The sequence below is a fragment of the Tenrec ecaudatus genome, chromosome 9 (genome assembly GCF_050624435.1).
Source record: "Tenrec ecaudatus isolate mTenEca1 chromosome 9, mTenEca1.hap1, whole genome shotgun sequence".
Taxonomy (NCBI): domain Eukaryota; kingdom Metazoa; phylum Chordata; class Mammalia; order Afrosoricida; family Tenrecidae; genus Tenrec; species Tenrec ecaudatus.
Genome location: NC_134538.1, coordinates 104680634 through 104693590, shown reverse-complemented (window position 1 = coordinate 104693590; position 12957 = coordinate 104680634). Strand labels below are relative to the sequence as shown.

Here is a 12957-nt window from a genome sequence, read left to right as displayed (position 1 = left end):
AGTATGACGATACTTGTGTCATTCTCTGGAGTTTAGAAACGGTCCTCCACCCATAGTGGGAGATTAACTCTTGCTCAGATCATAAGTGTGTTCTAAAGAAGCAATGCTTACAGCTTTGAGGCCCTGGAAACTGTCTAGCTCCCACGTAACCAGGAGCCTTTCTCTTAAATATTTAGGGTGCCCCAGGGCCTGATGGAAACAATGGTGCTCAGGGACCTCCCGGACCACAAGTGAGTATTTCTTCCATGCTTTTTGTTGATGTTGTTTTTTTTCTGCCCTAGAATGTATCAAGTTCCCCCCAAATGACCATCTCCTTTATCCAACCCCAGAGTTCTATGGGATGAAACAAGAAGAGCATATACCCCGTTTATGTTCTCTTTCCTATCACTTTCAGGGTGTCCAAGGTGGAAAGGGTGAGCAGGGTCCTGCTGGGCCTCCAGGATTTCAGGTAAGTGCTCTATTGCCCTTGTTCGGGCTCTCCTCTCTCCCTCCCGTGCCCACCGTGAGCTCGGAGCAGAAACAAGAAAGGATAGTTGTGGGGGCTGGGTTTTTTGGGGGGGCAGGATTCAGTGCAAACTTTTAAATGATGCCTAATGACACAAAACAGAGATCATGTCAGTATGCGAGAGTTCTCCCCACAGCCCAATTATTAGCAACCCCTTTGAAGATAGTTACAAGGTTGAGATGTATCTTTCTGTCATCTAGGGTCTGCCTGGCCCCGCAGGCACAACCGGTGAAGTCGGCAAACCAGGTGAAAGGGTGAGTGAGCCAAGCGATCCTAGGAATTCCCCCCGGTGGTACCCTCCTGAAAGGCGATTATAATGTGCACAAGGAAAGTTCATGTTTCCTATGTTAATGACAGTGTTCCTCATGTGTTGGCACTCAGGAAAAGAATGAGCCCACTCGCTGACTTCTCCTCAGACTACTTTGTCTTAAGGATTGAATGAAATACATCACATTGTGAAAGTAAAAAGAATCAGTGAATATTTCATTTCATGGCCTTCCTTTTCGTATTGTCCGGGGTGATGGTAGATAGAAAGTACGCCCTTCCCCATGGAGAAAAAGTTAAATGCACCAACTTCCCACCCTGGTAGAGTCTGAAAAGTGACTTTTACCGTGTGTCTTGGCGTTCAGACATGACACTGCCCTCCCACTCTCAGAGCATGCGCTCCGAGTCACTTTCTCTGTAATTGTGATGAATGCACGTCAGCCCAGTTCCGTTGGGCCGCCCAGTCTCCTTTGTCAGTAGTGGGGCACATTAAAGAGACAGCTGGTCAGTAATAAGGGAGATTCACTTGGGTATACAATTAGCTAAGTAATGTGCAGAATATGATAATTTCTATTAGGAGGGCAGCCTGTTATGTAGATAAAAATATATGCAATGTCTGATAGTGTTCATTACTATTTACCAGACGATCATCAATTTTGTCACCTTTTAAAAAGCATTAAATTAAGTAAGGAGGATCTTAAATTTGCCAATAGCAGGTCTGTAAAAGGTGCATCTCTCATCTCAGTGGGATTCTCACTTTTTGTACCTTTCCCTCGACAGCGGAAAGTTCTCTTGTTCCAAGAGCCGCTGAAGTTAGGCACTCCTGCAGGCAACACCTGTCCGTTCTGATTCACTCCTCTGTGTTCCCTCTCAAGAGAATCCACACTTCCTGCTTCTGTTTCCCCTAGGGTCTCCATGGTGAATTTGGCCTCCCTGGTCCTGCTGGTCCAAGAGTAAGTCATATCTAACTTTCATAAACTTCTGGCTCTGTATTTTCAAAGGAAGTAGCTATTTCTCCTTATAGCGACTAATGATTTTGCAAGAAGTTGCTGATGCTTCTCTGTAATCAAAACCTACATAGGAGAGCGCTAGCTCTCTAAATTGATAAGAGGCTTTTTTGTTGCTGTTCAATTGTGCATATCTCAGATTAGAAATACCACACGGTTATAAGAAATAAAAAATGAATGTATGCATAATTTCACTAATAGACACACACACATAGAGAGAGAGAGGTGTATATGATATGAGAGGACTTCAAAAAGCTTATGGAAAAAATTCCAGTGTCTTATTTTTCCATGAGTTTTCGAAGCCCTCTTGGATTGCTGACAGTGCCTCAGCTCAAGACAAGGAAAATTAATCTCTTACTAAGATCAAAAGTAATTTTTTGCAACGTGTGTTCATGTTGACAATCTAAAGCTAACATTATGCAACTGCTCTTATAAAGAAAAATAAGTATATTTATTTGTGATTATTAGATTATCTGGAATGATTAGTTTTCCTCTAAAGTCTTCCTTCCTACAACTAGTTGCATTATATATAGGAAGCTCAGAGAAATTTGCTTTCATTACCATAGAGCCAAAGGAGCCCGGGTGACACACTGGTTAAAATGCTTGACTGCTGAGCAAAATGTTGGCCGTTTGAAGACACCAGCCACTCCCTCCACGGGAGAAAGACGTGGCATCTGCGTCCACAAAGATTACAGCCTTGGAAACCCCATGGGGCAGAGTTCTGCTCTGTCCTATCGGGTCTCTATGAGTCAGAATTGATTCAGCAGCAAAGGTTTGGCTTTAGATCATACAGCCAAATTATAACAAGATCCAATTGCAACACAGACCCATATGATAAGTATTCCGTGCCATAGAATACCTTGTCCTAGTGATATTTAGATGGAAAATTGAATCTCTAGACGGCACATACATATGTATAACATATCTACACATAACCACACATCTCCTTGAATGCTATAGCTGTTCGTATCATGTCAAAGAGAGGACACAGATAGAAGTAGACTCATCCTACCTAAAGTAGCAGTCCGGGAGTTCTAGTGGGTTACATGTTGGGCTGCCTGCCACGCACGTGGTGTGTAGTTTGAAAGCAACCGCCCAGCCAGGCCTCTGGAGAAAGATGGGGCTTCCCACTCCTGCCAGGGTTTACACTCTCCGAAACGCACAAGGGCAGTTCTCCTCCGCCCCTAGGGCCTGCTTCTGCTCAGTGCTGTCAGGTGGACTGTGGGTTGCTGTTGTCTTGATTCTGGTGGTCTTTTCAAAACTGGCCACGATATTCTGCTAAAATGACAGGGTTTTTTCTTCTTCTTTTTACATTAGGCCTAAGAACATCTACTTTCATCCATGAATCTATTAAAGTAAAAATAAAAAACCATTTTTGACACAAAGTTTGAATAATATACTCTAGAAGCAAAAATCTTAAGATTGTGGTCACAGAGCACGAGCTCTGAATGCAATTTTCTTATCCTGTCCTTTACTTCTTTCATCAGAAGAAAAAAATTATGATTTGTGGATAGGTAGCAGAACCAGGCTCAAAACCTTACCCAATGCGAGCTTTGGAGTGTAGGGCGACATCCCCGAGAGTGACAAATGTTGTAACATTCCTTCCAACCCCTTTATTTCAGGGAGAGCGTGGTCCCCCGGGGCAGAGTGGAGCTGCTGGTCCTACTGGCTCTATTGGAAGCCGTGGTGCTTCTGGACCCCCAGGCCCTGATGGAAACAAGGTAAAGATGTTATCTATTGCTGGTTTGGCTCATTCTACCCTAGGACAAGTCTATGGTGTGATGTTTTTTTTTAAGATTTTAATTTATTTCCAATTTTATATTCCCATTTCAATAACTGACTCCCTGATCCCAGTGGGGTTTAACTATCCAAAGGAAAACTGTAGGGAGGGGAAGGGGAATATTATAGTACTCTATGTTTTTATCCCTTCTTAGCACACATTTCACTTCTGTTATCGTCTAAAGGCCACGTGTATATTTTGGCATACTTTTAGTTCATAAAATGTGCCTTCCTAACACCCCATACCATAGACTAAAGCTTTGTAGGGCAGCCGTAAGTTTGCGGTTTACATGTTGTGCTTAAGTTTAATAACGAGAGCGTTTATGATGGGAAAATGATAGCTGCCCAGGAGTGGACTTCAAAAAGTGGATGGAGAAATTGAATGACAAGATAATGGAATTTTTCTATGAACTTTTTGAAGCTCCTTCATATAGCACAGACACACCAGAAGCATAAGTCTGAAAACTTGTGTTCCTGGGTCGCATCTATGGTGCTGATTTTAAAATAGATGAAATTCTATTTCCGGTAAAGAGCTTACAACCACGAAGAGAGGGGAGTTACACTGCTTCCGATTCTCACCTCCAGGGAGGAAAACAAATGTAAACATTCACAGCAAAAACAGCTATTTTAGTACATAGAAGGATATCATTGGAGGTGTGTGGTTAAAACTGTGACGAGGGAAAGAGGACATGAGAAAGAAAACACAGTTCTGTGAAGCCGTAGATGAGCTTCAGTGGGACATGGCTCGACAACAGGTTTGAAGTGCTTGAACTTGTATGGTTTTAGATTAAGATGGAAGACACAGTCTCTCAAGCGATTGAAGTGCATGCATTTCTTCCACTGATGAGGCCCTCTTGCCAGGCTTCATGTCCAGGCTAGGAGACAGCTTGAGAAATGTTTGTGAGCAAACGTTTTTCATTCTTCCCGCGCATTGTCCGGGCCTCGTCTTCTCCGCGCTTGTCTTGCTGAAGAGAGGGGCAAGTGGTAGAAGCCCCGCCATTCCTGCCCCTTCTGTTCTTCGCCACCCACCGGGTCTTTAACAGGCACTCGCTCTGGTGTATTCTCCCTCTTGTCAACACTCGCCTTTGTGTCTCCAGGCAGGCAAGAATGCTACCTAGTCAACGCCTACATTGGCTTTCCTCCGAGTATTGGCTTCTTCATTTTCTTCTTTGCCACTGAAATAATTGATTTCACATGTGTTTGCTTCCAGGGTGAACCCGGTGTAGTCGGTGCTCCGGGCACAGCGGGCGCGTCCGGCCCTGGTGGACTCCCAGGAGAAAGGGGTGCTGCAGGCGTACCTGGAGGAAAGGGGGAAAAGGTACCGGCAACCCTCAGTGCACCGGGCGGATGAACTCCAGCGAAGAAGTCGGCGCAGGGTCGCTCTGGTGTTTTGTCGCTCTGCGCAGGTGGCATGGCAGCATTTTGATACTCATCTAAATATATTTCCCTTTGCCACCAAGCACCTACGCATTTCTAAACTCACTAATCTGGCAAAATTCCTTGCTGCCATGGAATTTCATGCAAACAGATGGTGTTGAGTAATACATGAGGCTCATTTCAATGCCACCAACAATAATGCCCCATCCTGCCCTAATTAATGGGAAGAAACTCTACTGAACAGCTGTCAGCCGTGCTGCTGCATTAGTTATGCCCTAGGAGTGACCAGGCTCTGCGGCCCACTGTAGTGTTGCCTTAGCCTTCTGTCCACGTGGATTTGTACCTTGCTCGATTAGGCTTCAGAAAAGTGGATGGTTAGGGTTAGGGTTAGGGGAAAAAAAAAAAAAGAAGAGTGGATGGAAATTTTTGTTAAATGTTCTGTAATCAAATGGAAAGACCCTTTCCTCCTCCTCCTCTTCCTCCTCCTCTTCCTCCTCCTCTTCCTTCTCCTTCTCCTCCTCCTCCTCCTCCTCCTCCTCCTCCTCCTCCTCCTTCTTCTCCTTCTTCTTCTTCTTCTTCTTCTTCTTCTGTTTTTATTCAACATACTCTAGAATGTCAGGGATAGCCAGATGACTAAGGGTTTAAAAGATGGGAGATCATATAATATCTTCTGTAGAAGCACTTTAGATGATTTATTATTCCAAATTTTGGTTAGAAAACAAAATCTTGTTCCTGCTTTATACTTTCAGGGTGAAACTGGTCTCAGAGGTGAAATTGGTAACACTGGCAGAGATGGTGCTCGTGTGAGTAAAACCAGTATTAAATGTATATATTGTGATTGGTATTTAGATGACCTTTTCTACATTTCACTCAATTTAATTTGAGAAATTTACCAAACTAGAACTGACACAAGAAGGTTTCAAGCACAGTGAAATTGTATCACATTCCTTTCTGGGTCCATCTATTCATATTTGAAGTCTCCCACAATAACAACTCAGTAGAAGTGATGCCTTTGAAAATCATGAGCTCATTTTTTTTCTCTCCCCTAGTGTTAACTACACCAAATACATGCTGTCGAACAGAAGCTCTTGGTTTAGTAGCTACGGCCCCAGTCAGAATAGATGGGCCCCAGAGAGTTCCCAAGGCTGTAAATCTCTCCAGAAGCAGACAGCCCTATTGTTCTCCTGCAGAGCACTTCAGATCGTCCCAAGATCCCATGATCGCCCCTAACTGTAATGGTCCCACAGACAGTGTGGGCATCATGGCTCCGCCATGGCACAGGCTGCCTTCGCTCTTTCCTCCTCCCTCTCCTGCAGAGCTGTTCCCACGAAGACCACTGTTTCTGATCATTCATTGTGGCCTAATCCTAATAGACCTTCCTGTGAATCTGCTAACAGTCCTAAGCCAGGCTACTCTGTGCTGCCCTCCAGAGAAGGTCACAAAACAGAGAGTTTAGGTCATCCCAATTCTTAACTTGTTCTTGGGGCACCCTCCTCCAGGAAGCAGTCTTGATCATGAGAGCTAAAAGCCGTCTCGACTTTCTGGCTATCGGACCAGCGTCCCATCAAAGCGATCAGCCACTGTCTGAGCTCAGGGAGGGGCATGAGAATGTGCCTTTTGATGGAGTGCTGGATGGGATTAGTAGAGCGTCTTTCCTTTCTTGGTACTAGGGTGCTCCTGGTGCTGTCGGTGCCCCAGGTCCTGCTGGAGCCACTGGAGATCGGGTAAGCATTCATTTTCTCTAAGCTGCCACTCTCCGTACCACTAACAATATCTAAAATTCCCTGCCTCCCCTAGTTCCCAAGGTCCCCAGCAATTCATTTTTATGGCTTGGTATAAAGCCCACTTATTTATAAACCTAGTTGTTGCTGATGGGACGGCAGGAGGTAACTTCTGCCTGTCTCAGGTCTTCGTTCCCGTCCTAGGGATGTAGCAGTTATCAGATGCAGATTTTAATCCTTGTCATTTGTTTCAAAGTCTTTCTCTGTTGCCTACTAACAATACCCTAATGCAGTGAGCCCTCTTAAAATTAAATTGTTTTTTAAAATCCATAAGATCCACAGTGTGCCCATTTCACATCAAACAGTTCACTTAAAATAGGCTGTATTTATTGTATTGAAAAGATTGTGGCAAATAAATCAGCCCTGTGTCCATCTGAAAATTAAAATGCCCTCCTCTTGCTGGTATTGTGGACACTGATCTATAAAGTTTTTGCAAGTGTCTGAGCAATACTGCTTCAAAATGAATATGGTTTAAGAATCCACTTCATTTTACTCCATGAGATGTGTACTAGTCTTCTTTTCTGAGACACCTGCAAAGTCTGACAGTAGTTCTCTCTACCAAAGTTCTCTCTCTCTCTCTCTCTCTCTCTCTCTCTCTCTCTCTGTCTCCCCTACCTCTCTGAGCACCTAGGCACATGAAAAAACTTTTCTTTGGTCCCTTACTAGGGTGAAGCTGGTGCTGCTGGTCCTGCTGGCCCTGCTGGCCCTCGTGGTAGCCCTGTAAGTAGAAACTTGGATCATTTTGGACACTCGTGACTCACTACTCGCAGACATCAATAAGCATTTCTGAGGTATTTGTCGACTGCTTCTCCCACCTAGGGTGAACGTGGTGAAGTTGGTCCTGCTGGCCCCAATGGATTTGCTGGTCCTGCTGTGAGTATCATTTAATGAAGGTTAATCTGAAAACATCCTAAACTGAAGAACTGAGTGCATCCACCCTACTTTATCTCTTCCTTTCCAACAGGGTGCTGCTGGTCAACCTGGTGCTAAGGGAGAGAGAGGAACCAAAGGTCCGAAGGGTGAAAATGGTGCTGTAGGCCCCACGGGCCCCATCGGCGCTGCTGGCCCATCTGTAAGTTGAATTAGGTGAATTCATTGACGGTTATTTCAGCTACCCATGAGACCTTAAAATCTAGCATCTATCAGTTAAATGTCTACTGTATGACAGAGAATATATTCGATAAAAGAATGAACACTTGCATACTGCTTTACAATTACTATGTTTCATAAATACTATTTTCATTCTTTAATAACCCCACAGGGAAAAGGACATTCATTTTGTGGGGTAATGATTGTCTTTTTCACTTACAGATGAGTTTATTTGCTTGCCACAGGTATAGGAATGATCAATTTGAAGAACAACTTAGCATTTACATACAGTTTTTGTTTTGTGAGTGACCCTGTTGTTTTGTGTCCACGTAGGGTCCAAATGGCCCCCCTGGTCCTGCTGGAAGTCGTGGTGATGGTGGCCCCCCTGTGAGTATTCAGATGAACTCTCGACACTTGTATTTCTCCAACATGCATCCGGGCAATATTTGTGACTCTAGACTATGATAAGGAGACTCATGAGATTCAAGTTCATTCTTTTCAGACCAATTCTAATATTGAAGTTAAGGCCAGAGGCTTAGGATTTTAGCTTGTTCCTACCAAGATTGAGTGCAGTGCAATTGCTATCACTTCATTTAATATAATAATATTTGCTAAATAGAATAATATTTGGCAACAACCAAAATTGAGCCCAGTTTGTCAAAATAAGAAATAAATGACATTTTAATTCCCTTTTCCTTTTTGTTGGTCCCCCCCGCCCCCCACACTTTCTTCTGAGTAAACAAATCCTTCCTTTGGTGTCCAGCACTCTCACACCGACTTGCTATGCACATTCAGGCAATCCCACTTCTGACGTCTCCTCTGTGTTTTAAAATGCAGACATGTTGCTGTTGCATCACTTTCAGGGTTTTGAGGCTGTAAACCTTGACAGAAGCAGACTGCCACATCTTGCTCCCACAGAGCCGCTGTGGGTTTGCACCACTAGACTTAACCAATATGCCAGCAGTTCTCCTCTCTCTCTCTCTCTCTCTCTCTCTCTCTCTCTCTCTCTCTCTCTCTCTCTCTCTCTCACTCTAGGTCTTCTGTATGCCTTCCCCTGTAAATAAAATAACCTCATCAGCATCCTACCCTTGCAAACATCAGATAATATGTCAACTTTCACAAAGGACCGTCAAAGTTATTAGCAAAATATGGGCTTTTCAAAAGGTGCTTACTAGTCCAGAAGCTGGAAAGAAAAGAAGCATCAAGTCTTGCTTTTAAAATACCCTTTAGGAAGCTGCTCCTTAGTCCGTTCCTGGTCGCAAGTATGGAGAATGTCCCCAAGGAGAAAATCCCATCTTTCTGAAAGCTTGACTGTTGACTGTGCCATTGTGATGTGCTTGGTTCTTAGGGTATGACTGGTTTCCCTGGTGCTGCTGGACGGACCGGTCCTCCTGGACCTTCTGTGAGTAAAATGCTTCAACCTATGTCTCCATTTACCCTAGCCAAAATCCCTGGCATCTGGTATAAAACTGGTAAGGGACTTTATATGGAAAACATATTATTGATACTTGCAACTACTTTATTGGTCTGGAGTCAGATTTTCTGACCTACTAAATATTTATAATAACAATTTAAAAGGCTTTTATTCATACAAACACCATTCCCTTTTTAAGGGGATGGTCTTTGATAAAAGTCAAAAATCAGGATAGTTTTAGTCATATATCAGATATGTCTATATCTAATTACCCTCTGTGGCCAACATTGTGCCTCTGTTGTTAAGTATAATTGTTCCTGAATTTCAAAGTGGTTTGGCCTCTAATTTAATTCTGATTCAGACTCTCCTGTCTGAATTTAATTAATTACTCAGGATTAAGTCTTCCAGTTAAGGTTTCAGGGAAATAACACAGCAAAGATGATGATTTCTTGGAATCCTTTTACAGGTTTATACCACGGAAATCTTCATTCCCTGTAGGCATTTAATTAAACCTAGTTGAGAGCATATGTGATTCCCTAGCTAGGAACAAACTGCCCATGTTGACTTTCCTCCTAAAGAAACTGGGGCGGATTCCTCTGAAGTCCCATTCATTTACAACGGGTAACTCTAGATCCTTGTGATTCCAAGCTACCAGGGTGTCCATGGGGAGACACTGCTTTTCTTCACAGAGAGTTGCCATAAACTCTACGTCAGTCATTTCCTCCTTAGGCCACAGAAGAGCAGGCCAAGTCTATAAGAGAGAGTATCAGGAAGGGGCGACAGCCCTCCAGATGGCCAGAATATGATTGCGTTGAATCATACTGTTGGCGGCGCACTGTCTAAAGCATCTGCTGCTCTCCCCCGAGTGCGTGATGACGCACGGAGCATACATGACCTTGCCCGTTTGCTCACAGGGTATTACTGGCCCTCCTGGACCCCCGGGTGCTGCTGGTAAAGAAGGTCTTCGTGGGCCTCGTGGCGACCAAGGTCCAGTTGGCCGAACTGGAGAAACAGGTGCATCTGGCCCCCCTGGCTTTACTGGTGAGAAAGGTCCCTCTGGAGAGCCTGGTACTGCTGTAAGTGACTTCAAACTCCTTTATCTTACTCCCTTATGTTGAAGTGAAATGATGTCCTCACCCAAGTCTTCAGGGGGCTGCTCTCAGGTGGAGCTCAGTTGAGCAGAAAGCCCGCCCAGCAGAGAGCTAGGACGGTGGCCCAGCTTTGGCAGAGGCCCAGCATGCATTAGACAAGAGGAACAAGACCTGAGAGGGCTCACAGCTCTAAGGAGATGGACGTTTCCATGGGTGATGGCACCTTACTGGTGCTGGCATTAAAGCCGGACCCCATTGCCATCAGTCTCCACAAATTGGCAATTCCTCTAACATGCATTACCTAGTGTGTTTGCTACTTTGAAACGTATCTTTATTTGCCCTGGTTCAGTTCGCGATCACAGTCAAAGCAAGTACTATCAAACCTCCACTCCACCACATATTTTTAAATCTTGTACCATTGGTCTCAAGGAGGGAGCAAGGGAAAAATATGCATGCCACGATGTAAATTCACTGTTATCCCGAGAGAAAAGATAGCCTAGGGTAGCTAATCGGAGGCCACTAGCATTTCCTAGATGAGGACAGCGCAGACTCACAACCCTTGAGCCAGCCTTGTTGTTGCCTAGAGTCTTACCAATGATATTCAGTACTTTTTCCTCTTGTTCAGGGACCTCCTGGCACCCCAGGACCTCAGGGTATTCTTGGTGCTCCCGGTATCCTGGGTCTCCCAGGCTCTAGAGGTGAACGTGGTCTACCAGGTGTTGCTGGATCTTTGGTGAGTGTTCGACACCATTCTGAGTCCCATTAACATAATAAAAGATTTTAAAAGCTGCCACTTCAAAAATGACAGATTGATCACTGAATAACTTCACTTAAGATTTTCTTTATTCACCACATTTTCTTTATACAGATCACATGTCACTTAGCTGAGAAACTTTAATACTACCTGACTTAGACACACTCTGTAAAGACACAGCTCAACATTATGCAGAATGATTTTGTTCTCTTCACGCGCCTGAGATTGATAAGTGCTCTGATTGCACGCACTCCTCTGCAATACGAGATGCTGGCGTCATTTATCATGTAGGAGGAAGGAAACGCGGAAAGTTCCGAGTCATTCCATTAAACCGTATACATGCCAGCAACTAGGAGCCGTCTCATCTCCATCACTTCTATCAACCGCCTGGGTTCATTTTACTGGAGATAGTGAGGGAGACCAGGCTCGCCTTCTACAGAGCATGAAGCTGACCATCCAAGTGTCTGGGTCGGGAGTAGGGATCACTACTAGGGCTTTTCATTTTGCAACCCACTCATATTCCATATCTGTAGTGACTGTGGCTTCGAACTAGAATCTTCTGGGCGGGGTGGGGTTAGCACTCGATCCAGTGCAATACCCTCACTTTATCTTCTCTGTCTCTTTAGGGTGAACCTGGTCCTCTCGGTATCTCTGGCCCTCCTGGTGCCCGAGGCCCTCCTGGTGCCGTGGGTAACCCTGGTGTCAATGGCGCTCCTGGTGAAGCCGGTCGCGATGTGAGTCCAACACTGGGTCTCCGAAACCCAACAGAGCGTATTCCACATGGGTGTCACCTTATGTCCTGCGAGTCTTTCATTCCAAGTAGTCTCGGAACTGCCTGGTCTGTTTCTACATAGTTGTAGCTATTGACCATGCCTAGTAATCAAAATAGGAAAGTTTTCTTGGGCTGAGGAATGAATCTTTGACTAGCATGCTGCCAAGTTGAGCCAAAAATATTTTTAAAAAACACCTCTCCACAAATCTACCTGAGAAAGACTTGTTCTAGTTGCCAGCAGCCTGGAAGCGTCTTCGCTATTGAAGACTGGCAGCGATGGCGGCAAGGCAGCGAAAAGTCAAGGGCTGGGGGAGAGGAGGCCCTTCTTATGGACCTTAATGTGCTTGGTGTCTTCACAGGGCAACCCTGGGAGTGACGGTCCCCCAGGCCGTGATGGTCTCCCTGGACACAAGGTCAGTCACTTCTTCATCTCTCTAATTTAGAGGTCACTGAAAAACAGGCCAGACCCAGGCTAAGTTTCATTCTGCCTTTGGCAGGGAGAGCGCGGTTACCCTGGCAACGCTGGCCCCGTTGGCAACGCAGGTGCTCCTGGTCCTCACGGTTCCGTGGGACCCGCTGGCAAATATGGAAACCGTGGTGAACCTGTAAGTTTCTTAACTTGGAATTTATTATCTTCTTGTCCGTAAATACTTACCCCTCCCCACACTTACGGGGTTTCGGGACCAAGGGTGATGGGGAATGTTGGAGGATGATTGTGTTTTTTCTTTTCCAATTCACAGGGCCCTGCTGGTTCCGTCGGTCCTGCCGGGGCTGTTGGTCCAAGAGGTCCAAGTGTACGTATATGATGATGATTTCTTGACAAAATAATTATTAGGGACAAGGAGTTCGGACTGTCCATTCATAAAATGAGGAGCATATCGCGTGAACTTTATATTTTTTTAAAATATTAGTCCCTGTCGAAAATGGCTACAGAGAGCTTGATAGTTTGTCTTTTGTGTTTAATTGTGTTAAAGAGCCTCAGACACCTGTGCGCTTTACGGACAGTTCCACGAGTTCAGCTGAAGGGAAGAGCTTGAAGGATAGGAGTAGCGCCCTCCTGCCTTTGGGCGTCTTGGTTTACGTTAGGAAAGAGATTAAGCAGTATCGACCGAGAAGAGCGTATC

General features: G+C 44.9%; 1 protein-coding gene across 1 annotated transcript in view; it reads left to right on the top strand.

Annotated features, from left to right (window-relative positions):
- COL1A2 (collagen type I alpha 2 chain) overlaps positions 1-12957 on the top strand; it is a 36231-nt gene that overhangs the window by 18326 nt on the left and 4948 nt on the right. Inside the window, exons 27-45 of the mRNA XM_075558399.1 lie at positions 177-230; positions 395-448; positions 706-759; positions 1678-1722; positions 3399-3497; positions 4766-4873; positions 5682-5735; positions 6603-6656; positions 7380-7433; positions 7533-7586; positions 7678-7785; positions 8136-8189; positions 9151-9204; positions 10131-10292; positions 10933-11040; positions 11688-11795; positions 12193-12246; positions 12331-12438; positions 12574-12627. Of these exons, the coding sequence (XP_075414514.1) occupies positions 177-230; positions 395-448; positions 706-759; positions 1678-1722; positions 3399-3497; positions 4766-4873; positions 5682-5735; positions 6603-6656; positions 7380-7433; positions 7533-7586; positions 7678-7785; positions 8136-8189; positions 9151-9204; positions 10131-10292; positions 10933-11040; positions 11688-11795; positions 12193-12246; positions 12331-12438; positions 12574-12627 (1440 nt within the window). The remainder of the gene's footprint in view (positions 1-176; positions 231-394; positions 449-705; positions 760-1677; positions 1723-3398; positions 3498-4765; positions 4874-5681; positions 5736-6602; positions 6657-7379; positions 7434-7532; positions 7587-7677; positions 7786-8135; positions 8190-9150; positions 9205-10130; positions 10293-10932; positions 11041-11687; positions 11796-12192; positions 12247-12330; positions 12439-12573; positions 12628-12957) is intronic.